The sequence below is a fragment of the Denticeps clupeoides genome, chromosome 4 (genome assembly GCF_900700375.1).
Source record: "Denticeps clupeoides chromosome 4, fDenClu1.1, whole genome shotgun sequence".
Lineage (NCBI taxonomy): Eukaryota > Metazoa > Chordata > Actinopteri > Clupeiformes > Denticipitidae > Denticeps > Denticeps clupeoides.
The window spans coordinates 32,343,864-32,371,169 of NC_041710.1; the positions used below are offsets into that span (position 1 = coordinate 32,343,864).

At 44.4% G+C, this 27,306-nt stretch overlaps 2 protein-coding genes across 4 annotated transcripts in view; both read right to left on the reverse strand.

Annotated features, from left to right (window-relative positions):
- tns3 (tensin 3) overlaps positions 1-8,386 on the reverse strand; it is a 30,908-nt gene extending 22,522 nt beyond the window's left edge. Inside the window, exons 1-4 of one of the 2 annotated variants that reach the window (XM_028977350.1) lie at positions 8,076-8,386; positions 4,248-4,397; positions 1,591-1,641; positions 1,279-1,401 (exon numbers count right to left, since the gene is read on the reverse strand). In XM_028977350.1, the coding sequence (XP_028833183.1) occupies positions 1,279-1,401; positions 1,591-1,641; positions 4,248-4,397 (324 nt within the window). In that variant the 5' untranslated portion in view covers positions 8,076-8,386. The remainder of the gene's footprint in view (positions 1-1,278; positions 1,402-1,590; positions 1,642-4,247; positions 4,398-8,075) is intronic. The other variant, XM_028977351.1, reaches the window with a different exon arrangement.
- Positions 8,387-9,564: 1,178 nt separating this feature from the next.
- dspa (desmoplakin a) lies at positions 9,565-27,120 on the reverse strand. Of its 2 annotated transcripts, none has more exons than XM_028976414.1 (24): positions 26,893-27,120; positions 26,511-26,592; positions 26,304-26,425; positions 24,940-25,078; positions 22,300-22,425; positions 21,070-21,129; positions 20,381-20,548; positions 20,129-20,230; positions 19,938-20,033; positions 19,719-19,844; positions 19,317-19,469; positions 18,887-19,041; positions 18,658-18,784; positions 18,363-18,549; positions 17,907-18,160; positions 17,638-17,816; positions 17,400-17,538; positions 17,117-17,310; positions 16,742-16,904; positions 15,910-15,993; positions 15,684-15,791; positions 15,421-15,519; positions 13,512-15,338; positions 9,565-13,143 (listed from the first exon to the last, which is right to left on the reverse strand). In XM_028976414.1, exons 1-24 carry the CDS (start codon positions 27,078-27,080, stop codon positions 9,925-9,927), a joined length of 8,097 nt encoding a protein of 2,698 aa, XP_028832247.1. In that variant the 5' UTR covers positions 27,081-27,120; the 3' UTR covers positions 9,565-9,924. The 2 variants fall into 2 exon arrangements, with proteins under 2 accessions (XP_028832247.1, XP_028832249.1); XM_028976416.1 differs by having other exon boundaries at positions 14,841-15,338; positions 26,893-27,119.
- Between the last annotated feature and the right edge of the window lie 186 nt (positions 27,121-27,306).

The window sequence follows — 27,306 nt, forward strand, 5'->3', positions numbered from 1 at the left end:
AACACATCAGACAAGTTGTTGATCTGCAGCCCAGTTCCTGTGTTTTTGTGCATAGCTGAGTTGGCCTTGTTGCCATTTCGGAGGTTTGGCATTTTGACTGTAACTCTTGCATGAAGACTACTTCTGGCCAGACAGTAGATGGGTGTTCTTGGGTACTACTGGTTTTTGCCAGTTCTGATGGCACAGTTGGACATCTTCCAATTAAGAGGGAGAATAAATGTCCATTCCTTGCCGACCACTGCGTCTACAATCCTCAACATTGTCAGTTTCTGTGTGCTTCTTCAAAAGAGCTTGAACACATTCTCTGGAAAAGACCTTGCTGAGGCAGAATAACTATCTTGTGTCTTGTTGCTGTGTTCAGTCTTGCCTTGGCGTAAGACCTGTGACATGAAACTTACACAACCTCAGCCTCCACCAAGATTTAAGGCTCCTACACAGCTGTTTCTCTTTCGGTAAATGACTGTGTTTCACCTTAAATGTGAAATTGATGATCATTAGCATCTGTTTGGTATAATTATTTGATCATACACATGCTAATAATCCCTGAGGAATCCCTGAATTTATGTAAGAGTGCTCATGAACAGTGGTGCTAGCTTGAAAGCAAAAGGTAGTAATATCAAATAATGATTTGATATTAAGATTTTCAAATTAAGATTTTCCTTTTGTTTTTGATCTGATTTTTATTATCTGGCAGACTGAGCCCTGATAAGGACTAATAGGTCAAATAAATTCTATTCTGTTATATTACTTAAATACATAGTGGCTATAAAAAGGGTTCAGACACCTGTTAAAACCTGTTAAAAGTTTTTGTGAGCAAAATAAGTAATTAAAACATTTTCCCACCTTTAATGTGACCTATTACCCATTCTTTCTGTTGAAGCTATGTAGCTGCAGTCGAGGTCCTAAGGCCTGCCTTCTACACTATAGCAGTGGAAGCCCACCCAAATTAGGCCTGTAATGTGATGTATTGCAGATCTGTTTTTTTTTTCACAAAATTTTTAGGTTACAGGTGGGAAAAGATTTGAAATAATTTATTAGATGTGTAAAGAAATTATAAGTGGACAACCTTATAATGGTATTTTTTTCTTAAATAAAAAGATATAAAGAGCTAATTAAATTATATTGTGTCTAATACAAATAAACAATATTTGAAAAAACATATATTAAAATTACATTAAAAAAATGTTAAAGAGCAAACCAGATTTAATAGCAACCTCTATCAAATACTCTTGTTTTGAAGACAGTGGCTATTGAAAGTTAATACTGACAGAAACTCACCCTGCAATGGATGACCACCACATGTAAGGGGTCCTCATTGAGCCAGCTCTCCATAGCTTTGCAGATAGTGCAGATCTTATCCAGGGGTGGTGCGTGGAGATCTGGCCAGCCTGTGTCCAGAGTCTGGAGCAAGGAGGAGTGATCAGAAAACATCGGAAATCTTTCTTTCCTGAGTCCAGTCTGTAGCGGTACACTGAACCTGACCATTTCACCCGTTATTGAATATTCTGCTTGTGACAAATTGTAAATTATCTGTCATTTGCACTAGCAATTTAGTCCCAAATAATGGCACAAAACAGTTTGAGGATTCACCTTAGGATTCATCTTTGAGAGATCATTCTTCTTTTCTGACAGGTTGATGACCTAGAAAAATACCAGAGCAGCACTCTGAGTCACGCTGATAAGAAATGGTGTTAATGTGTTGACTTCACATGCAAAGTTGTCAGTGTATTTTTAGACCTCAAAATGTCAAAATGTTTGGACTCAATCTGTGAGCATTGAGTTTTTTTGACCTGTGGTCTGTGGGCTTTATTGATCTGTGGTCTGGTGTCATTTGACTGATTTCTCAGACATTTTGTTTTTAGTAGAGAGGGACTTTGACAAGTTTATCAGAACAGGTTAATCTGAGGTATAAATTGTGTAGAGTCAACTTTAATCCAGTTATCAAAGCTGTCCCATACCAAACTAAATTGATGTAAAGCCATAATGGAATAGTGAAAACAGAGTAATTCAATTGTCGCAACTCAAAAATAGAGTACAAAATACAGATAACATGTTATCGAATTATTACTTTTGAAAGCAGTTGTGCCAATAGTTCTTTGCAAGATTTTAATGAAATTAAATGAATTTGAATTTGCAGTATGTCAGATTATTTTGATTTCCAAGATAATAATTCATCCATTTTTAAGCAGAGAATGTTACCTTAATTGTGAATGAACTTTTTTTCATATCAGTCCTGACAGAACAGCAAATACTAAATATGAATTACACAGGATTAGTTTCCCATTCATGAATTAAGCCTAGTCATAGACTAGAAGAGACTGGTCTTAATCCATGAATGGGAAACCGACCCATAATGTAGAAACTAGAGGACTGTTGTAATGTATAAACTAGGAAGGAATTAGCACTTATAGAGTTATAAACAGGCTGCTTTCATTTTATTATCTCATGTACAGCAGTTACTGTATCTGGCTCACTTTATTTCATTGGCTTCTCTGGAAGATTCCCTGCCTTTGGTCTCCTTAGTCTTATAATTAGTTTTAAAATAGTTTTTAGTTAAGGAAACACAAGTGAAGTGAACAGTTATTGACACCAACTCACAATCTCTGACAATGAAATTCTCTGGCCGCTTCTTTCTGTTGAGGTACAGATCATGTAGCTGCCATCGGGGTCCTAAGGCCCGCCGGTACTCTATAGCAGCGGAAGCCCACCCAAAATAGGCCTAACACCATCCATGCAAGGGTATATGATTCAGCCACTAATATATGATCAATAAATTTCAGTGTTTCTTTCTTTGTGTGTATTAAGGAAGTGTCATACAACATTCAGTTCTTTTTCTGTTGCTGCTCTTCGAAGTTGAATCAATGGTTCCATTTGCACATTTACGTTTGGGTTGTGTTTGCTTTGGTTTACAATACACCAATTAACCATAACTTTATGAACAAATAATGTCGATAATCTTGTCATAGTTCATCTGGGAATGATGAACAGCACATGAACATTTTGTCCTAGAAGCTGATGTGTTGGAAGTAGAAAAAGATGCATGTCATGTCTTGTGGGAGGTTCTTGAACTGCAGTGGTCATGATGTACCAAAAGTGACCTAAGGAAGGAAAACCAGTGCCTTGTGCTGACCTGTGTCCACTAGCAAACGTGCTTCCAATACGTATGTGAGTATCAGAACTAGGCCATGGATCAATGAGCTAGAATATGAACAATGAAGTGCCCCCAGAACTAGAGGAAGCAGACCTGCAATCAGACCTCCAATTCAAATCCCAAAATGCCACGGTACCAGTAAGATGCCACTGAGCAAAGTACCATCCCAACATACTGTTCCCCTCATGGCTGTCCACTTCTCACCAAGGGTGACGGGTTAAATACAGAGGACACATATGTATACATATGTATCATATCTTCTTTTCCTTTTCCATAACTTATGTGGGGAAGACATGACACCAGGATACGCTATGGGGAAAAAGGCAAACCAGTGGAGCCAATCTGATGCTTTGGGTAATGTTCAGCTTGCAGCTCTGTTTTGTTCAGCTCTGTTTTTTCTCTTTTGAGGGCAGTGCTGGTCTTTGGTCTTCTGGTCTTAGCGGGTAAAGAAGAGGACCCGTAGTCCGAAGGTGCCACTGAGCAAAGCACCGTCCCCACACACTGCTCCCCGGGCGCCTGTCATGGCTGCCCACTGCTCACCAAGGGTGATGGTTAAAAGCAGAGGACAATCACTTTCAGCAGAATAATGCATCCTGTCATACTGTAAAAAATGTTTCAAGAATGGTTTGAGGTGCTGACTAAACCTCCACATTCTCCAGCATGTCTAATCATCAGTACAATCAAGCATCTGTGGGATCTCCAAATCTGATCAATGGATGTGCCACCACGCAACTAATGGAGCTGAGAGCTTGGTGACACAGACTGCTGGAGGCCAAAAAAACTGACCAGCTCAATATTAGGGTAGTAGTAGCCTAGTGGGTAAGACACTCGCCTATGAACCAGAAGACCCAGGTTCAAATCCCACTTACTACCATTGTGTCCCTGAGCAAGACACTTAACCCTAACTACTGATTGTAATTCACTCTGGATAAGGGCATCTGATAAATGCTCTAAATGTAAATGTAAATGTAATATTAGACCGAATGGTGTATTGAGAAAAATTTCTTAAAACTGTGTAACCCAGTACAGCGCCAGTAGGCTACAAACTCCCCAACCTCCCCGTCCTCATATGAAACATTTCTGATCTGCGACTTACCAGGTAGTTGTCTGAATGCTTTGATTTGAGCATGCGTGTTACGTCCTTCAGGTTGCGGAGATAGGTCTCCTCTGAGGCCATCCTAGGGAAGGATACAGCTATAATGCGCTCTGTGATGTAGGTAAGGTCCAGTTCATAGCCCTCCTCCATCTGAGGGAGAAACAAAAAAACATTGACTTGAAACTAACAATGACTGAGAAAAACAGGCCACTGGGGAACATAAGTGTCATTCCCTGTTTATTACAGTCTGAGCATGAACGTATTTAACATTTTACTGAAGCTTTCATAGATCTAGGACGTTCAGGAATGTGGTGTATGTTCTTGACACATGCCCTCTGTGCATGACCTCATGCCCTTCTGCTTCCTGTGTCAGACCTCTCCCCGGCTCGGTTTCATTTGCAGCATTTCTGCCTCCCCACCGAGACAGGAATGTGAGCATTGTGCCTTTGACTCAGGAGAAGAGAAGCACTTAAGATCAAGCTGTAAGCTACACAATTTATGGAGCAAATATTCTAACAATGTTTTTGGACCAGGATTTAGGTAAAACTCTTTGGTAGCAGAGGCACAGCAAATGGGCAGAATTGAAAGAAACGCTGCAGGGAAGAGTGTGACACTAAACGCATGTCTAATCATGTTATTAATAGACCTCTCTTGGAATCTACGGTAGGTATGCATTACGTACACAAATCTTCTATTTTAGTATCTTGTAATACTTCATCCATTTAGTGGGTTCAAGGGACATGCAACAGTGTAATGTTGTTCATTATATTTCGCTTAAAATATCATCTGGATGGCGGCAGGGGCAGAATGGAGCCTTTATTCCCTCTAATCCCAGCCCCCAGAATTTGTCTATGGATAGGCCTGTTGAGAAAGGCCATCTCCTGGGGTATTGGTGGAGGATGGGCTCAGTCGGTGGAGATGGGTGAGGGGAGAGCCAGCCAACCGCTACAGAGCGTGCATTCTCTCAGGACGTAAGTGGAAACGAAGAGTTTAATGAGAAATGAATGAGACACTTAAGGCTGGGCTTTCACTGAGGAGTCAACAGGCTGCTCACTGAATACATGTATCGTAATGCTGTGTCATTATATCTGAGAAAAACTGTGTTATGTCATAAGCTAAATGAAATGTTTTCTTTTTGTTAAGTTGCATTTAATGCAATTGCATTGAACAAAAGCACAAACGTTGTCTTTGTACTTTTAATTCTTTGAATTCAGTGCATCTGGAATGACATGCGTCCTCGGCATGCCTGCCCCTCATCCACTCTGTTTGCAGGCGGCTGCACTGAGTCCTTCTGGGTAACAAGTCCCAACAGGCAGCAGCACTCCAGCAGCCTTTCATTTCCACTGAGCTCAGTTGTTCGAGGTTTGAGGCTATACATTTTCTCCTTAAAGACAGGGCAGAGCCAAGAAGTTCACACTTACATTCACACACACCACAACTGCCTCACGCAGATAGGAGAGCACACATGCGCGCACAATCTTACAAACACACGCTGAGACTGTCACTGGCGGGATCTTCCAGAAAGGAGGGTGCAGTAGGGAAGGCATGCAGGAACAGGCCTGCTGCTGCCGCTGCTGCTGCTGGGAGCAGATGCCTGGATCTGGGTGTGTCTGTATCACTTCTATCCCTTCTGGCTCGGCGTGAAAACACCGCCTCCGGGGCCGAGCTGGTGTCGAAATGCGCTTCACGGAGGGATATACAGTTTACCACAAACCCTCTCCCAAACTACCCCTCACCCAGTCAGCACAGAATTCACCTGGACCAGATTCACCATGTTGGCCTGGATGCAACGATCATCATTTATCATTATTGTCATTGTTATTATTTTATTATATTCTGGAGAATATAATACTGGGAAAAAAAGTTGATTATTGGAAAACATTAACCATAAGGTCTGTGGATTCGAATGGCTTTAGATTTTATGCTTGCTTTGAGTATCTAAATCAAATGTTCATGAAATTAACATATGGACATAAAAAAACACATTTCCTGTCAGTATTTGTATGTCAATAGAAAGCAAAACAACAATCATTCATTTCTGGAACAAGAAAAACATCAGAGTAGCTTGAAATGACATTTTAACCACATTCTTTTGAAATGCCATTCACTTCTCCAAAAGGAATTTTTTTTAGGTTACTGGACATTCAAAAATGCCACAGAACAGAACATGTTGACTGGACATTAATAATAATCAATTAATAAATTGATCATTTCTGGTTGCTGTTAGTGATACATGGCTCTGACACTTAGAAAGTAGCCTGTTATACCATGTGAACATGAACACTGACATACACTTGGACCCAAGAACAGACATTACTTATCTCGTATCATTTTGTATACGAAATCGTATTTCATATCATTTCTATCTACATTCAGGAAGAAGACCCAACAGAAATGCAGAAATGTCCAAACTGCATAGTCTGCTGCAAAACGTTAAACCTCAGGACAATAAAATGAATGAGTGAGTGACTGAGGGGCAGTGGTGACCTAGCAGGTAAGGAAGTCATTTTGGGATCAAATCTAAAAATGCAGCCATGGCGACCAGGTTCGTGCTGCCTGTTCTTGCCATCTTACCTCCAGGAAGAAAGGCGTCATTCTGCAAAGAGAGGCTCCTGCAGAGGGGCTCCTGGTGACCTTCTACACGCATACGGGGTTGGCGTTTCGCCAGCTACGCACTACATGCAACAGGCAGCCAGTCGATGCCTCGTGTTCGGATGCCAACGGTAGCAGATTATGTCATCGTTTGCAAGGTACCAGGCCCAGTCTGAGGAAGTGAGGACGAAAACGATGATAATGTTGGAGGTGTGGCGTCATTACCCCCTCGGGCAGACGGGATTCGCTGAGCGAGTTCGTTTTCTCTTTCTCTGACAGTGATTTTTTCCCCCCCCCGCAAATTACACTCCATCATTTTCAAAAACATTACCAGGCAATCTGGGTGTCTAGCCGGCTTTGAGAATCCGTAAATGAAGCGTACACCGCGTAACTGCCTGGCCTGAGGAATGCGCACATTAGTCTGCAAAATCTGGTGCAAACCAACACTTCGCACAAACGTTAGCGCGACTGAACCCAGATTCAGAGCGAGTTTATTCTGACCGTTTCCTGCCGCGTTCCTGGAGTTGAGGCTTCTGACCAAAATAAACGAAACCGTGGAATCCTGGAAAAATAGTTCAGGGAGGGGGCAGCGCTATTTCAACCCTGTTTATTTAACCCTTCTGGAAGTCTAACATGTATTTGTCTCCCGGCGTCATGGGACAGCTTTGGGAAAAAGAGACAAACACACACACGCCCGTCTCTTAGCAGTGGTTCCTGCGGTCCAGCAGCCGCCTAAAACGGGGGCCTTAATTGATGCTTTCCCAGGGTCGCAGAAGAATGGCCTCCAAATAAATTGCAATTTCTCTCCCTCTCCACGCCGCCGCTCGGTAATCGCTTGCACATGTCGGCGGAGGGGACGGATTCAGCACTACTAAATATCCGTATCGGTAGTCTGTACAGGCTGTCAGTGGAACAGCTAGAGTCCATGCCTGGTGGACTTCACAACGTGCATCAACACCGGGCCGCCGCGGTGCCGGGTGACCAAAGTGCAATGTACAGCATTTGCTTTACTTAATGCTGAGTCACCTGGTTCTCCTGGCGGTTCGGTTTCATTATGTCCGAAGGAGAGGGTGTCACAGCCAAAAACCAGTGGACGACGAGAGACAGAAGAGCGTCCACATGCTTCAGGTTGTTAAATATCCCGACGAAGGCGAGTTCCTCCTCGGAGATATGTATTTCCTTTCATGTAGCACGAAAGAAAGAGTAGGAAATAGACCAGCTTTCTGCTCGACTTACCTCCACAGGCTGTTGGTGAACAACTTTACCAGAGTTTTCTCTGAGTCACACTGTAGAGCTTAGCACTTTTGGTCCCAGACAAATTGTCCCCATCCGGTCAGAAATCCAGCGAGAGCATTTTGGTGTTGGTGAAGCCACCATGTGAGCTTTGCTTGTGTGTCAGAGATGTCTACAGGGTAAGTCCTGGATCTCCTGACCGCTGGGCCACTAACTCACCGTTGTTCCACTCCACAGATTAAGCTCGGCCCCCTGAAAACACACACACTTCCTCACTCAGAGGGAAATGGTGGGAGGGAGGGACACCGGGAGGCACGGAGAACGCTCCAGTCACCACAAGTTCTAGCACGGGATCGTCCTTCCTCTGAAAGCCCTCCCCTTTTACCCTTCCTCCCCTTCTCTCACTCCCCCAATCTGCTGATGTGCTGTTAGGCTTTGCTGAAATCCCTCTCTCTCTCTCTCTCTCTCACACACACACACACACACACACACACAGGATGGGGTGAGGGCTGGATGTTCAAATCATTTATTCACGTAGGCATCATTTTTTGGAGTGGAAGGAGAACTGGTCTTTGTTAAGGGGGATTAATGCCGGGCAGCGGAGCTACAATATATTGTGCAATTGCACCGGCAGGATCCAAACTCCACCAGCATTTTAGAGTCTTGTTGGAACCTTTAAAAGTCACAAGGTGCAATTGACCGCTTTTCTCTTATCACTCTGCGTCGAACACCACAGTGCGCAGTACATGACAAGTGAAATGATTTGGTCAAGAACAAAAAGAGCCACTCTCTCGCAAACAATTATTGATAACTACGTTCTGTTTGTATAGTTAATCTGCATCCAAAACCAGGCCAACTGCACTGTTAGTTACATCACCGTTCTCGTGTCCTTCACCACCCAAGGCTAAGGAGTGTCTGATTAATGATTAACAATATCCAAAGCCGTACACATCCTCACGGACAGACCACTTAAATTCCTGATTGTTCTCTTTTTATCATTCTCCCCGAATTGTTTAAATCGCAGAATTGTGGCTCTGCTTTATCTACATGACTTAATGGTGGTTAAGAAAGAATAACCCATGTACTAAACTTGTTCTTGAGTAGGTGCTAGTGCCACCTAGGGGTCGATGCTCCTAAAGGTTCTCCGAAGCACTTTCATTTACACTTGGGAAAATCCTTGGGAATTGAAGATAAAATCTAAATGCATGTTTATTTAACACCATGGAGTTAATGTAATAGTTCAGAGTAGATTTTGAATCACGAGCTGGGTCACAGCTTTCATCCTGCATTGGGCGTAGGGCAGAAATTCACCCAGGATATACATGGTGTTTAATGATAAATTAAAAGTTTAATCAGTGGCAGGCAAAAGGAGTGCAGCCTACAAAACAGCTCCACTTCTAAGTGAACTGGCTGGCGTTGTTGTCTATTCTACCGTTATACGCATGAGACACGAGACCGCAATCATTTTTAAACACAAAAGCAACGATACAAATAGTGTTGCATTATTTATTCTTTATAGATATTGTATTTTTTTACATCAAATATTGCATTAGATCACATCTAGGAATGATACATTTCTGATTTTGTTAGGACAAACAGGCAAAACAGTTAGATTCTAAAACTTGCAAGATCAATTTTCTGGTCATGAAAAAATATCATTTCTGTTAATATGACATTATTCAAAAAGCAACAGTTTTATTATATTATACCATTCTAATTATAAAGTAAATGCAAATAAAAATGTCCACCCACCAGGATTACTAAAGTGATTACCCTAACTAATAAAGAATCAAAGCAAATTGGATAATATTTTTAATGCACACATGGTTAAAGCAGTCATGAAGAAAACATCTTATGAGTTGGAACCTGAGCTAAAAGTTTTGCTAGTGGAGGAGGTATAACTATAACTTATTGAAGAATAGTCAACGCTGCCTCTTCGAGAGCCGCTTCGAGAGCCCGTCCTGGAGCCTGAACGTGACCCAGGACCTGATGAGACATTGTAGGGGCTGCTGATGCCTTTGGTGGACATGGAAGTGGCCTGGAGCATCTTTAGACCCATGTCCTCAACCATGCAGTTGTCCATTGCATCTTTGTAGGAAATTTTCAGCTTGGTTTTAGGGCAAGTGAGAATCTTCAAATAGTTCTTTGTCTCTTGTAGCTTCTGAGCACCTCGGCCATCTACCCAACCCCTCCTAATAGCTTCTTCAATTCCAATCCGCTTGCCAGTACCTGGATCCACAAGGCCTCCAGTCAAATACTGAAACTCCAGGAACCTCTGTCCTGCCTCGTAAGGAAGCCATTTCTCTTTAATTGCCTCTGCAGTGGACAGCTTTCTCTTCGTCTTCACATCCTCAAAGCCAGTATAAGCTTTGTGGGCTGGCTTCAGTTTGGCAGCCATGTCTTCATCAATGATGGCCTGGTGCACTGCATCCTGCAATGCAAGCCGCTCACCACTTGCCGGGTTGATGATGCCCCCTGTGCACGCTTGGGCTTCCAGTAGTCTCTGAGCAGTGATGTTGTCCACAATCCCTCGACGCTGGGCTTCAGGAATAGTTATCTTTTCCAAGGTCTCTGTGTCAAATATGGCCCCGACGGGACTCTGGTCATCCAGTATCTCGGACGGTGGAGACAAAGTGATGGACACACTTGCAAAGCGCTTACGAATAGTTGGTGAAGATGGATTTAGCTGTGTGGGGCTCCTGCATGTAGTGATGTCTTCTGCATTACTGGAGTAGATAGACATCTCGCCGCTCCGACTCTTGCTTGTAATGAGATCCGCAAATTGCGTGAGAGTTAGAGAGCCCGAACGGTACTGGTCCAAGGAAGTCTGAGTGATGATGCCCTTATCTAGAGCTTCCTGGACATCATACTGGGTGCCAGTTTTCCGGTCAACTATAGACAGTCGGGTGCTGCCATCTGTGGCTTTAATACAGATCTCCTCCCATTCACACTCTTGTTCAGAGAGTTCCAGGAAGGTTTCATAGTCGATGAGCTCTCTGTGGTAGGCCTCCCGCACACTCATCTCTTTTCCTGTGTCAGGGTCAACAATCACCACCCTTCGTTTGCGGAGGGTGTTCTTCTGAGAAGACTGTTGCTGCTGCGTTGACTTTTTTTTGTCGTGCAAAGGTAGAAGGATGAGCCCTGTCTTTGAGTCGGTAATGCATTTCTCTTTTAGTTGCAGGTACGTCAAATTTTCATGGGTGTTTGGGTCAAAAAATCCTTTAGTGTCATCTCCTTCATAGGTCAGGATCTCGTTCATTTCACGGTCAAAGTAACCTCTCTTGTAGGCGACCTCCACATCAATACGATGGCTCTCTATTGGATCGATGATGCCTCCACTTGCGATTTGGGCTTCCAGCAGTCTGATGCCATGACCCCGTTCGATCAATTCTTTCTCAATTGCCTGGAAAAGAGAGATTACTTTCCCTGTATGTGGATCTTTGTACCCTGTCACAGCTCGTTCAGCAGAGAGTAATTTTCCTTTGAATTCTTTGCCCACCAGACCCCTCTTCCATGCTTCTTCTACAGTCAAAGACACGTTGTTAACTGGGTCAATCATAAATCCAGACGCAGCCTGCGCCTCCAAAAGTTCTAGCGTGGTGCCAGGTCTCAACAGACCCTCCTTCATTGCCTTGTAGATTGGCATTATTCGGTCATTGGCTTCATCGTAGATTCCTGCAATGCAGGTAGAGCCGTACAAGTAGGGCCTAAGCCTGTCTTCTATATCTTGACTTGAAATCTTTCCTTGGTTTAGCTTTTGTAAATCAGTTTCATCTATCAAGTTAGACTTTACAAGCTCATTGATTGATACTTCTCCACGAAAACCTTTCACTGTCATTGCTTTGTCCTTGGCAGGAAGAAGTAGCAACCCCGAGGCTGGTTCAATCTTGCATTTCTTCTTTAAGTCACTGTAGGTGGTCTTCTCATTGGTATTCGAATCCAGGTAACAAGGCAACTTCTTGTTCAGGGCTCGATAAAGGTCTTCATCGATCAGATTGCGATCAAGGGCTGCATCTTTGGGCAAGTACACACTGAGCACTGGGTCCAGGATGCCACCAACTGACTCTTGGGCCTGAAGCAGGCGAAGAGTAGTGTCCTTGTCGATGCGACCTTTCTTATAAGCCTGGCCAACCGATAAGAGCTTTCCAGAGTACGGATCTTTAAAGCCTATGCTTGCGGCCTCAGCAGTAATTAACACATCTCTGTCTGCAGTGTCAACAACACCCCTAGAACAGGCGGCATCGACAGACATCTTGTCGTTGAATGTTGGGTCTACCATGTAGCCTGTTGCAGCCTGGGCTTCCAGCAACATGATGGCACTCTCAGGGGTCAGCAGGTTCTTGCTTCGAGCCTCTGTAATGGCCATTTTCCCCTGAGTGCCTTGCACCACACCAGCTATCACTCCAGTGCCTTTTAAGCTCAGCTGGATGTCGACAGCGACCTCAGACACTGTCTTCTGGCCACTCAGAAGTTTCTCCAGGGTTCCTTTGTCAATGATTCCACAGTCATAGAGTTGCTGGGCACTCACCTTCCGATGGACACCATCAAAAAGAAGCTTTGAGGGATCAACCATGGCAACTTTTTCCTCAGTCTGAGTATGCTTGCTTAATCCCCCTGGGCGGAGTTGTAGTCGCTTGATGTCTGTTTCTAGAGACTCTCTCTTTTGAGAAAGCTCTGAAACTTGCCTTTCAGAAGACTGAAGCTGACTCTTGTAGCGTTGCTCTAATGTCCTCAGTTCATTTTTCATCTTGTCCAACTCATTTTGAAGTGAAGATCGCTCCCTGTCTGCCTTGCTTTTCTCTGACTCAAACTGTCTTGCCTGACCTTCCTTAAGGGCACACTGGCTCTTCCAGTAGTTGAAGTCATTTGTCATTTTTCCTAAGTCCTCCTGTAGCCGCTGCTTAAAGCGTAGCTCGGACTCCAGTGACACCTTGACGCGGCTCAGCTCGTCTTCCAGTTTCAGCTGTTTGTTTTTCTCCTGGTCCAAGAGCTTTATTCTAGTAAGAAGGTTGTCCCTCTCCTGGCGCACTTCATTGTAGCTTGTCTGAGATTCATGGATCATCATAGTGTTCTGAGGAGAGAAAAAAAATACTTTTAAGTAACACCCAATTTGAGCAGGCAAGTATTATAGAAAACGAAACAATACAATTTTCACTGCAGCATAGAAAATGGATGGGGAAACAAAAGCATGACGAATGATCCTGATGAAAATGGGAGGTAAAAAAGCAAAGCGTGAACGTAGTTATACCATGCTAAGAGCAAGCAAAGCTACAGTTAGACTAATTGTGCATATTGATGTGTTTCAGCATCAATATTCACGTGTTTCAGCACAAGCAGCAAGCACATTTCAGCGAGCAAAAGGCCGAAACAGTCTGTAGCCAGAAAAGCAAAGCGTTGTTATATTTGATTGATGTCATCTGGAATTGGCACTCTATATACCTCCATGGCTTGCTTTTGGATTTTGGTGATTTCTGACTTTAACCCTTCCCTCTCTCTAGTCAGCTCACTGATGAGAGCCTGGTGCTCCAAAGACAACTTATTGCTCTTCTGTAGTTGAATCTGCAGGGTTGCTATCTGGCCGGTGGTCTCACTGTCAGTGGAATCTTTGCTTGATCTCAAATCGTCCCTTTCCTGTCGCACGCTTCGGAGCTCCTCCTCCAACTTCAGACGATCCTTGGTAAGCTTCTGGGTGAGACTCTGCAGCTTGTCGATCTCAGCCACGTTCTCATTCAGCGCACGGCTCTTCTCCTCAATGGCTTTTTGCAACGCCTCGTTGCGGAGGTTCACCTCGCGGAGACGGGCCTGCTCCTGCACCAGCTGGCTTTGCACAGATCTCAGATCAGCCATCAGGGTGTTGAGTTTGTCAACGGTGGCCTTGCATTCCTTTATACTCTTGTCTAGAGCCTCCTTGAGGGCCCGGAGATCTTGCTCGTTCCTTCTCACAGACACAGATTCCTGATCTTGTTGGACTTTGAGCGTAGTGATGGTGGTGGTGTATTCTCTGCAAGTCTGGTTCATTCTTTCGAGTTCAGCCTCCACCCGCTTACGCCGAGTAAACTCATCTTGTTTATTCTTCTTCTCAAGCTCCAACTCCATCTCCACCTTGTCAACAAGTTCTTGCAAGTCTCCGATACGAGCCTGTAGCCGACTAATACTCTGCTCCACCTTGATCTTCTCGTCTGACCTCTTCTCCAGCTCTATACGTACAAGACGCAGCTCCTGCTCTGATATCTTCATTTTGTTGATGGTCTCCTGGGAAGAGGCCTTCTCACTCTGCAGTGCCATCTGGGACTGTCTGAGAGTCTGACTTTCAGCCTCCAAGGCTTTCCTCCATCTGGTTTCTTCTTCAAGTTTCTGAGTGAGCTGTGTGATCTGCCGGTTTCTCTCCTGCATGGTCCTGTTGGCATCAGTTAGTGCCTCTTTGTGCTTTAACTCATCGTTGGTCCTCTGCCGTACGAAGGTCTGAATCTGGACCTCCAGCTCCCTTCTCCTCCTACTCTCCTCTGTGCCTGTGGATCTTTGCTGGTGGACTTCATCCTCTGCCTTCCTTCTTGCTTCCTCGACCTGGCTAAAAGAATTTTGTACCCTCCGGAGCTCCTCCTCCAGGGCCCTCTTATCTGCCGAGACCTTATCACACTCCATCCTAAGCGCAGCAACATCTTCTTCCTTCTGTTGTGTGGCCATGAGGACCGTTGTCTTGGTGACGTGGATTTGGGACTCGAATGTTTGTTTAAGGCTAGATATCTCCTGGTTGCACTGAGATCTTACCTTTGAGGTCTCGCTCTCTGCTGCTTGTCTGCGGGCGGCCTCTTCCTGCAACTGCATCCTCAGCCGCTCCACTTCATGTTGCTTATCCTTCAGAGCCTTTTCCACATCAACCTTGGCCCACTTCAAATCGTCCAGTTCTTTCTGCCTCTTGCGAACAGCCTCCTCATAATCTTTCTGTTGGTTGGAATAGCGTTCCTCCGCTAACATCCTTTTACGCTTCTCATCATCAATTTGGTAGGTAAGTCGTGTCACCTCGTCCTTCAGGTTCTGCAGACTGTTATAATTCTGGCTGAGGTTGTCTTTGAGCTCGCTGCACTGACGAGCATGATCTCGTTTGACCACTTCCATGTTGACTAGCAACTCCTTGGTTTGTGTGAGCTCCACCTCCTGTTTAGACATGCTGTCCAAGAGTGTCTGGTTCTTCTGGGACTTGTCATTCAACACATTTTTCAGACGTTCTAGTTCTTCTTCCAAAATCTCTATTTTGGTGTTCCTGATCTGAAAACACAAGAAATAAAATATGAAATCTCAAAAAATAACCACTTACTAATCTAAATTTACACATGTTTGTGTTCCCCACCTTCAGTTCCTCCATGTTTTTCAGCATCTCTGCAAGGAACTTGTAGTAGTCACTTGAGCGTGTAAGCAGCTCAATGTAGCGAGCCTGAATAGAAGTTGCCTAAAAAAAAGTATATCTATAAATATCTCATCTATAAATAAATATCTCACATTGTCCAATCAGCTACATACATAATTATTGGGGCCTTGAACATGGAGCAATCAATTCAGAGTCCCCTAAATCACCAAGGCTGCATTCGACCTTTCACTGCAGTGTGACATTACCTCCTCTGTGATGTCTGTTGCAGGAGAGTGCAGCAAAGTTCTCTTAATGGGAATATTCAGGAGGGTCTCTAGGCCAGCGCTGTAAGAAGCCAGGCCCAGCTCATAATCCTACAAAGAGCAGGTTGAGATCAGACAAGAGCCTACTTCAAACTGGGACTACAAACTGGGTATAGATGGCAACACATGGACACAAGCACACTTATATAAAGTTAAAGAGAAAGTTTACCTTGATTAATGAGGCACAGGTATCTGCATCCTTGTGTACATTTTCAACGTCCTCTTTCTTTCCTTTGATTTCACTGAACAATATCTGTCAATTCCAAAAGGAACAAAATCTCCTCATTAGTTAACTAACACTGTGGATGACCCTCTGTTTTGGACATGTGTTTATGTCTGACCTATGTCAATTTATTAAAAACAGAACCAAATTACTTTTTACTCTGGGTTTGGAAAATGGATTTGTTGATACAAACAGTGACCTTTCTTTAGTGCTGAACCTATTTATAGTTTATGGCAAGTTCTATATCCATAAGTGTAAATATACTGACAAAAACCCACTCTCAATTATTTTTCTAAATGTTACCTTGCTACCATTGTTGGATCTACAAAAACATACACATTTTGAATCAGACCGGTCTATCTGTTTTACTTTATATTGCTTTCCTGCAAATAATTGTTCAAAGTCTCGGTATTGTTCATCATTTATTCATTTATCACTATGTGTGGTGGTCCCTGTCTACCACACAAAATATTAAAATAAGCCACATCATTAAAAACAATCAGGTTCCCTGTCAGAATTATGTGGCAAGGATTCACGCCATTGTAAAAACAATGGGACACACAGTGCCATGCATTGCCATGCATGATGGATGGCTGATGGCTTTAAATGAGTTCACTTTAGAGGACTTTAGAATGGGTGATGATATTTTTTTGCACACCAAAAAATGAAAATGAAAAAATGAACACAGGCATAATTGCATCGTCCACTTGAGGACCACAAACCATCCTGATTAGGATGGTGGGTAGTAAGTTCTCACAATTTATCAATCCATACTAACCTTTTGTCGGTCAATATGGGTCTTGAGGCTCTGGACATCCTTGCATTTTGCGGCCTGCAGCTCATCTTGCCGCTGCTGTGTGTGATCTATCCAGCGACTGGTCTCACCACTGCTCTGCTGGTATTGCTTCAGCTGCCTTTCCTGCTTTTCCAGGTCACCCATTCTGTATGATGGAAGCACAGCTAGTCAAGTCTTAAATCATCTACAACATGATTCGAGAGGAAATGCAATGGGAAAAAATGTATTTTCAATGTAATACATCAGAGTATGTTGGATAAAGAAAAAGCTCAGCATTTATGTGCTATACAACATATACACACAAAAAGTGTTCAGCGGTTTGTTTCACCTAAATGTATAAATGAGGGTCTCTCTCACCGGGTGTTGATCTGGGTCTGAATGCGGCGCCAGCGGTCCGTCATCTGGCCCACAATCTCGCCATATTTGGACAAGTCTACATCACACTGGTGAAAGGACTGGTCTATTCGGCCGTTCCATTCAACAGCTTTCACCAGCTCTGACTCCATCGTCTTTAACAGGTCCTTTTTCTGCTCCAGCTCAGACTTCATTTGCTGTAAGGGAAACATTTCCTTGCGATCTCCTGCTAACTGCACGTACTTGATATGGAAAATTCATGGAACGATGAATGGATTGGGTTTACCTTCAGGTTGTTGCGGTACTTTGCAATGTCATTCACGTCTAAGGAAGTGGTCTCTTTCTCCACCAGGCGAGCTTCATGAACTTTAACAATGTCTTCAGCCTGATACAGACTCTCCAACAGGGCCTTCAGAGCAGTCAGCCTGTAGAAGAATGAGCCGTCAGGAATCATGTAACCACAGCCCTGCATGATAGCACCAGAAATACGTTCATATATTTAAATTCTATATAATATTTCTTGCCTCTTGAGATAGACTGCAGAAAAGTTCTGCAGGTTGCCCAGTTTCTGGTCGATGAACTCCAGCTCTCCTCTCAGGAACCGCACTTGCTCTGGATCTTTTGCCCCATCCAGCTGCTGAAGGATCTTCTCCCTCAGCCTCAGGTACTCGTTGCGGATGGAGTCTAGATCACTGTGAATTTCCTGCCATTGCAGATGAATCCAGTGGCCTTTAGTGCTCTGCGTTCTGTCTCACTTTGCTCGTTTTTGGCTGGAAGTGTGTGCGCGTTTTACCTGGAGCAGCACAAGCCTGCGGGAACATTCTTGGGGAGCATCGTCCCTGAGGGGGACATGCAAATGCTGGCCCAGGCCAAGCTCGACTCCCTCCAGGCGGCGCCGCAGGGCACTCAAGTCTGACAGCAGGGTGATGCTGACTGTGGAGCTCGGTGGAGGTGGAGGTTTTTTGACTGGCTCCAGCTTCACAGGCTCTGTGTTGACCACCGTTGCCGTTACAGGTTTTACTACTTCCATCTGCAGCGTATTAGCATCTGCATGTACAAAAAAAGCAACAATGGACGTGATTCCCATTAGTTGCACTTAACTTCGGTCACATGGAGTTACAGTCCTCGACACTGTCCTTCACACAACGCAATCCAGCTACAACTAAATTCATCTCCATCGTGATGACCAGCCATGTCCACAACCACTGACATGGCACCTACATGAGAAAAGCGAGGGAACAGTGCTTACTGTATGCCGGCAGTTGGACAACCAGCTGGTCATAGTGGGTCTGGGCTCCGACGTATTGACTCTCCATCTTCCGTTTGTCTTCATCACCAAACATCTCCGAGCCATGGCTGCTACGCAGGAACTCCTGGTAGTGCGTCTCCAGGCTCTTGACTATGCTGCGATACTCCTCAGGACGCATCTTCGAAAGCTGTGGAAGACAGTGCATCAGTTTCAGCACATCTTTTAAATTACAGGCTAAAACAGACAAGAGCGTGGACCATTCTGAGAAAAAAAAAACAGTGGAGCAGGTTCTCACCATAGTGAGGGTGAGGGAGTTGATCTGGTTGATGTCTCTCATGCAGTACTGCCAGGACATGAGGCTCTTAATGTTGATGTAGAGCTGATTCCAGATGCCCATGATGGCCTCATAGTACTGTTCATTCCTGCCAATCAGATGCACCAACAGTCAGACAGGCTGCCAGGCTGTGTGTGTGTGTGTGTGTGTGTGTGTGTGTGTGTGTGTGTGTGTGTGTGTGTGTGCATACTTGTTGGCCAGGGTAATGCTGAGAGGGTTTGGTGGTGGAATGATAAGGCACACAGACGGGATCATCATGTCCAGCCCCCCAGGTCCTGTCACTTGCCACTTGCTGCGCTGGCTATTATCCTTTAGAATGGCTTCATTCCCCTTCATAATACCCTTCTGTAGAGACCATACACACACACACACACACACTTGCTGTTTTTTCTTTATATAAAAATATGTCAGTATTGATTGAGGTCAAATGCATATGCAAATTATTTGTGAGATCACTGACAAACAGACAAAATATGCATGATTTGCAAGTTGATATAATATTTTAATGCTGGGGTTTACTGAGCATTTGACTATGTTTTTATTTTAATGCTATGTTGTTGATGAAAATAAAAAATGAAATGGATTTTGCCTGTCACGGTGTGTGTGTATGCGAGTCTGACCTGGTCCTGTTTGAAGTCACACAGAGCTTGGACTATGACCTGACCGCTGCTCTTCTCGTCCGGGCTGCGGGGCTTCAGGCGGACAATGTTCTTGGATTTGTTGACCAGAGTCTGCACCTGCCGCTTGTTCTCCATTAACTTCTCCTTCTCTCTCTGTGGGTCAGACACGCTCATTTTCCTCAGTTCACCCAATCACAACCGTCTTTTTCTTACCGATTCAATACTAATGATTTAATGTTAATCAACATATTGCAGGACAGCCGACAATGACAAAGTTACAAAATGTGTGTGTCTGTGAAGCAAAAATCTTTACAAATTACAATACACATTTAATTTAGTATTTATCATGTAATTGTGTTCCTACTGTTATAGGAGGATGTTCTCTGTATGAGAACAACATACCTCCAGGTTGTACAGCAGGTCAGTGAGGCTCTCCAGGGGTGTGTTTTTATCACATGAGAATTTCTTCCGGATGCTTTCGTGGTCTTTCTGCAGCTTGGCGTAGGTCTCATTGGCCTCCTTAAAGAACTGAAAGTGAGGGAAAGACCATCAGTCGTGATTATCTTTATATTTTATCTGCTTGCGTGTGTGTGTGTGTGTGTGTGTGTGTGTGTGTTTTACCTGGCTGTAGGCTGCATTCTCTTTTAGATGCACATGAATGCATTTGGTGATCTGCAACAGCCAACTCCACTGAGTCTGCAGGGTCTCCATGTAAGCCTAGCACATTAATAAATACATTAAATTAAACATTTCAACCAAAATAGCATTGCAATTAAAGAACTAGCTACGGTACAGCAGTGGTGGAGACACACCTCGATCTTGTCTGATGCTGGATGGCTGGTCAGCAAGACGTCCACTTTCTGCTTTAGTTTGTTCAGCTCTTTCTCTTTTTCCTCCAGATCACGCATCAGCTTCTAATTACATAAAGCAAGGAAAGAAAAGAAAATCAGTTTCTAGCAATCACAAATACTATATAACCATGCATCTTTATGATAGACATAGAGCTAGAGCTATAATTAGATATAAAATATTTTAAAAAGGATCAAACAGATGATTCATCTTACAGAGTAGCTCTCCTGCTTTTTTGGGATGTAGACGTCAATGTTTTTGTCCCCCCAGTCGAACACCAGCTCCTCCTCTTCATGCTCATTGACCCACATGATGGCTTTAGAGATCTCCTCGATGATGTTCTGCAGCTCCTTCAGATGGCTGGCTCGGGCGTAGGACATTTTCTTTGAAAAGCGTAAAAATACCAGAGACATACATTACACATGTTTACAAGGGACGTCCTCAATTCCAAAATACTGGTCCCTGCATGCATTCTGCCAGTTGTATCAGCTTTTTGTGTTTTTAATGACCATTGTCTTTGCTTGTGTGACATTCCCGACATGACATGATTTGTTTTTTTTCTTATAAACAATGTCTGCAATCCCAGCAACTCAACCGTGATTTATTTCATGTCCATACTGAGCCTCTGTTTTATATATATATAGTTTTCAGAGTTGGAACCAGTTTTCCTGGCCCAGAACCATTTCTTTGGCTGTCATAATGTGAAAAATTGCTTCAATATTTAGACACTGGCCAGACAACCGACATTCAGGGAACTCCTGAATTTGATTGGATTGTCCCAATGGAGAATAACAAGACAACCACAATACGAATGAAAACGACAGATTCATTAAGTTATAGATATATTATAACAAGGTATAGAATCTGTAACGAGATCAAGGCTGAGAAAATATCTTGTCCTTACCTGTAAACTGTCCCATTCCTGGTCCAGATGATGCAGCGTGGCCTTGTCACCTTTTTGCATCTGAACAGGATATATAATACATGAGTTGTTTGGAATAAATACAATGAGTCTACTTGATATTAGGCAAGTAGTGTTTTCAGCATTGTGGCTGATGTGTGGTAACCATCAGGTCCAGATGGATGGGGATTGTGTGGACAGTAAGAGATACTACACAATCACTGTGCCTGTTCCAGCATCTGGCTACATTGGTGGTCTTCAGTAGACAAACAATGGTGGAAATTCTGAAGCATGGATTTCGATTAATATAATGTGTCTGCACTCACACTATAATGTACCTGCACCTAGGCCTGGGCAATTATATGACATTGATCGATGCATGCGATAAAATTCATCTCGAGTGGCCATTTTTCACGAATTTACATCTTTTGTGTGTATTTACAATACTTTTTATGTTATGGTAGCAGGTGACATTGGAAACAGCCAGCAAAAGTTATGGAGATAACATGAAGTCATTTTTGACATGAATGGTTGTTTGGAAATGGTTTGGTAATGGCCAAACCGACGTGGAGAGAATGAAACTGCTGAGTAAGATAAGCTAGTGGATGGCAGTACTACAAACTTTTTCAATCACTTAAAATATACAATCCAAGGAAGTGATTCACCGGTTTAATTTGTTTGGGCTTTGCCTGTCATTTGGTTTTACATTTTAATAAACTGTTTATTATTTCTGGTGTTTCAGTCTGGCAATATCAGAAACATTTTTTGACGTCACGGTGACCGGACACGGTGGGGAAGGAGAAGTCGGACATATAATGCCATGAGACAGGGGATTTATTATAGGAACACACGACAAGGCAACGCATGACCAAACAACGACCCAACGAAGAACAGACACAAACTGGGCAGCTTTATACAATCATACACAGGTAAGAACAATCAGGAAATGTAGCGAAACAGGACGAACCCGATTAGCCGGGTTCCGGAACGGATACTGGCATTTCGTTCAATATGGGAAAGTATATTATGATCTACTTTTCTGTCATATCACCCAGCTCTACCTGTATAACTTTCTCACATCTAATCATTTCTGTGTGTCTGTTATGTAAAGGTCTTTTATAGGGCCAATAAAATTCTTTTTTTTTTTTATCCAGCTCTCTGATTGGTCAGAGTGTCCTCGGAAGATCAAAGGTAGAGGGTTTTGCTGCAGTATATCCACGTGGGTTAACTCACCAGCTCGTTGCGCGCTCGATCCACCTCCATGCTCCTCTGGATGGAGCTGTGGAACTTGCTGTGGGACAGGATCTGCTGCTCAATGGTGGACACATCCTCACCAAACTGCGCCCTCTCGATCAGCCGCTGTAGCACGGGGGACAAAGATGACATCTTACGTGTCTACCAAGCAGAACAAGGCGATTCTAACACACTTGAAACATCAAATAAAGACCTCAGGTGAACAGCGTGGCAGAATGCACAGTGACTGTCTCTACCAAGTCCTCACTGCTGGTGTTGATGACACAATTCTGCACTGGCTTTTAAAAAAAGGCTTTTCCTGTGGTCTCTGAGGGGAACAATGCTGGCAGTGAAGTCCCACCTTTTGTGTGGTCCCTGAGGATAAACCTGGCGGAAGCCCTGTGTTCAGGCTGCCTGCACTATCTTCGTGAAGGTAATCATTAAATGGTCTTTGTTTTGTTTCCTTCCCTCCGCCAGCCGCGCCCACGCTTTACTGCACCACTCTATGAAATAACAGGGGATCCAGGCTGCAAAGGGAAATTTTTCATTGCAAGCATGTCGGCTTGTTAATGCTCATTATAGAACTGTAGAAGTTTTACATTTTGCAGGTTCATTCAATGTGAGATTTGAAGGCCACAGCAGTTTCCTTTACTGGAAATGAAATATTCTTATCAGCTACTGCAGCGAGACCTGCAGCGACTCGTTTAACTCATTTAACTCGTCAAATGAGCTGCACTGTCACACTGAAGTGAGACATAATGGCCACACACGAGTGTGGTGTGGAACAGATTTAAGCTTTCATTTTGCATGCATTCTCCAGTTAAATGTAGGTGGTGGTACATTAACAAATAAGAAAGTGCCACTGTTGAATACATGATCTGTGCAAATTCAACATTCAGATTTTTTAAAGTTGTAACCTTCAGTCATTTTTGTGGAACTGAAATGTTGCATGTTGATCTCAAAGCAACCCATGAGAGTGGCACTGCTCTGTTTTTTGTTTTTGTGATCGCGTAGGATGAAAGGCGCCTTGTTCTTCACCCTACAGCGTTCCGGCCGAGGAGCAGCCCACCAGGAATAGCCCTGATCCCCCGATAGCCACTCCGACTATAGTGTTAGTGCATCCAGTGAGCCTGGGCCAGCGACGGAAAAGTGATACTGGAGTTTCTGTTACAGCTGCATTATATATGAGGAGATGGTGGAGGAGGGGGAGACACGGGAAGAATGGAAGGGTGGAAGACGGATGAAAAGAAGAAAAGAAAAAACTCGTTTCAACTGGTTTAAAATTCTGCAGCCAAAGTTCAGGCTCAATACCCGGCTCCTGTGCTGCCTGTTAAATTTCATATTTTAACTACAAGAAATGATGTAAAACCACCACTGCACATAGAACAACTTTTCAACATCGAGGCATCAGACACAGTTTAAATAATTCAACCCAGGCCACAAACTCCACAATCTAACACAACTATTTCCTTTTCTTAAAGTCGCTCGGGGACTTTTTTTTATTGCCGAAGTCTGACTCTGTCCCTTATTTATATTGTAACAAAACGTGCTTCAGAAATAAAGACCGACTGCCTGATAAGGACAGGAAGTAAAAATGACTGAATGGAGCAGGGATTCGGGGAGGACTCGGCAGACGAGTGTGAAAAGGGCGTGTGCAGCAGGGCAGGCATGTGTGAACTCTTGTGGTCTTCGTTCTGTCCTGCTGCAGCAAGCCGCCCTGGGGGAACTGGGCGTGGCCCAGGAACACATTCCTCTCTTATCCACCACATTTTCACACACTGGCAAGCTACTGAGCGGCCAGTTCACGTTTCAATTTTAGGCCTGACGGAAGCCAACTTGTGTTCTCGGCACTCGCGCTTCCTGGTACTGTTAACGTAGTTCGGCGCCTGTACGACCAAGTCTTCGTTCGTTTGGGTTTGATAAACACGGGAACATGCACAGAGTCCCCCCCCCCAGCTCCCTGCACACACACTCAGAACTGCAGAACCGGTTCTTGCCCAACAGGTCATAAGGTTGCCTGCTGGAGTTCCTGTAACATGCGGCGTGGCCCTGAGGGCGGGGCCTCTCCGCTATCGCTCTTACGGGTGAGTCGCACGAACATCATCGAGTCCGCGCTCGTCTCGGGGTTCACGGGAACGTCGGACATCTGCGCCGTGTGACAGAAACCGCATGAGTCACTTGCTCCTAATCTCCAGAGGAACGCAGGTTGCGCCTTCTCACAATTCACTCATTTCTGCCGTTAGTGTCATCGACGGTGACTAAAATGGATGCCGGTCACAAACGAAGGTGACCAAGGAGGCGCAAACACACACAAAACATTCAACTCCATTCATCTCAATAACATCATTATTTTTAAGTTTTCGCATGAAACTGGTGATAACATAAAAAAAAGTACAGAATTTACTCTGTACTTTTAATGGGCTTCACAAGTGAAATGAAGGCAGCTTTCTGTTTCGGTGTTCAAGACTGTTGAGTGGCTGGAGGTCAGCGGGAGTCTGACCCTAGAGCCACGGCGACTGACACAAAGCACTTAAAATGCTCTGGCGATCTGAAACCAGAGCAGCAGCAGCCCTGCGTCGGCGCTTTCCCGGTCACCTCCACTGACTGAGGTCTCGTGGGTATTTCCAAATGTTCTCGTACCTTCTGCTGGCTCATCCACCCCATGGCATCATGGAAACTCTTCCCAGGGTCCTCCCAGCTGAAGCTGCCGCGATTCTTCCTCTGAGACGTTCCAAGAGGAAGCTGGAGATCTGTCTGCATTTTCTGACATTCTGAGATCCTAAAAGCAGGTGTTCACACACACACACACACACACACACACACTGTAAAAAACAACTTGATAAAAGTTAGTTAAATTAATGTTATTGTGTACAATGAAATAAGACGTCTAAATAAATAAAGATGTTGTTCTTTCAACAAAATGAAAAATGCTAAGTTATTTTCTCCATTTTACAAAAGATAACAAGTTAGAGGACTGTAGAAGGGCAGAGCTTCCCAGAATGCTCCGGGGCAATACTACACAGTTTAAAATCGAGGAAACGGGCTGTTCTGATGGTGACGTTGATTGAGTACTCATGTCTGGAGAATAAGGGGACACTTTATTTTTCTCTGTTAATAGAGTATAGTTTGTGTTTTGAGTTTGAGTTTGTTAGCAGACAGCTGTTTCTGTGAGTGACTTTATGATGTCTCAGGATGAGGGAACATCTGGAAAAGATGCATCACGAGTTTATCTTACAGGTCTGGTTATTTGCTGCTGCCATCTGCTATAATAACGACTATGACTAGCACTAAACACAAAACAAAGGTGAAAATCACATTACTGCAAAATCATGTTTAGATCTTTACTTTACTTTACTGTACTTGGCTTTTATCCAAAGCGAGAAGACACCAGCCATTCTCATTTGGTTTCCATAGATTGTAAGTCAAAAATCTAAGAGCCCTGATAAGGTCTAACTTGTCAAGAATAGAAGAATGCAGGAGAATTGTTAAGTGCTAGAATATTTTTTTATTTTTTTTATTTACTTATTTTTGTGCAGTGTGTGTGCATGTGCGCGTGTTAGTGTTAGACTCGTTTAAAATACTTTTTTTTTAAAAGTCAGTAGGTGGCTGTGGTCTCGGCAAGAAAATGAGGCGGGCTGGGTTTTATGGTGACTGCAGAAGCTCCAGCCAGGAGAGAGTTACAATAGTCGAGTTTGGAGATGACCATTGCCTGGACGAGGAGCCGCGTAGCCTGTTGCGAAAGAAAAGGCCGAATCTTGCGAATGTTGTAGAGAGCGAACCTGCAGGATCTGGAGATCGCAGCAACGCGGTGGTTCAGACTCAGTTTGTCGTCAATCAGTCCAAGGCTTTTTGCCAGTAGCGAGTTTGACTATGGAATACCGTGAATTTAAGATTTGCTGTAGTTGCTGTGTTTAAAGTGTTTGGTCAATTTGTGGTTTAATTTGATCTGACCAAAAACGAGTGTGCATAATGTTGCAAAAAGTTGCGCGTGTCCACGTCCTCACCAGCTGCAGACCAGCTCGTTGGGGATATTCATGCTCTGCATGTCTGATGCCGAGCGCTTCAGCCACTCCAGATTCTCGGCGGACGATATCAGCAGCTTCTCCACCTCGGCTGGCGGCGCGCCCTGCAACACACACGCACGGTCCTAACACACACACACACACACCACGGCGGCTGCATACGAGCAGAAGCACCAGATGGGAACTCACACACTGCAGCAGGTACTGCGCTCTCATCAGCTGCTCCTTGCAGTTCATGTAGACGCTCTGCGCCCGCTTCTGTGGCGGGACGCTGAAACACACACACACACACACACACACACACACAGGCGGAGAGCAAACGTCAGCCTCCACCGAGAAAGCAGATTTGTCTGGTCTGGTTTATAAGAAAGGCCTGGTTCGAGGAGGGGGAGAGTGTGAACTTGCTGCCATGGTGGGAAGGTCTGGACCGGAAGGGAAGGGAAGGTGGGGACAGGAACTCCCGGACTGTTGTTTTTACTCAGACGCACTCGGGAAATCGGAGTTTCACGCATTCTAACGGTAATTAGACTATAGTAAGAATAAAGTAATACTACAAAGTTGTCAGCTTTACCTGACTTGCCCCCCTCCTCCGCCGCCGCCGCCGCCGCCGCCGCCGCCGCCCATGGACGCTTTGGAGAACGTGTACTCCGAGAACTCGTACCCGTTCCCCCCGACCATGAATCCGCCGGACAGGTCGGGCCTGGAGCTCGTCCTGCGGCCCAGGGTGGCCTGGACTCGGGACGGGGAGTACATGCTCATCGCTGCTTCTCTCCGGGCTGCGCACTCTCTGCTCGTCCAGCGGAGCTCTGCTGGGAAAGGCGCGGGGGGCGGGGCTTCGGGTCAGCAGGCCACGCCCAGCTGAGCTCAGCCCCGCGGGGGCGGGGCCGGGACAAGAGTCGGTATTTCTCACGCTCTTAGCAAATTCTGGGAGGGCCGGGTAACAGTGAAAGTTTAACAATATAGCACATATTAATCATACAGTCCG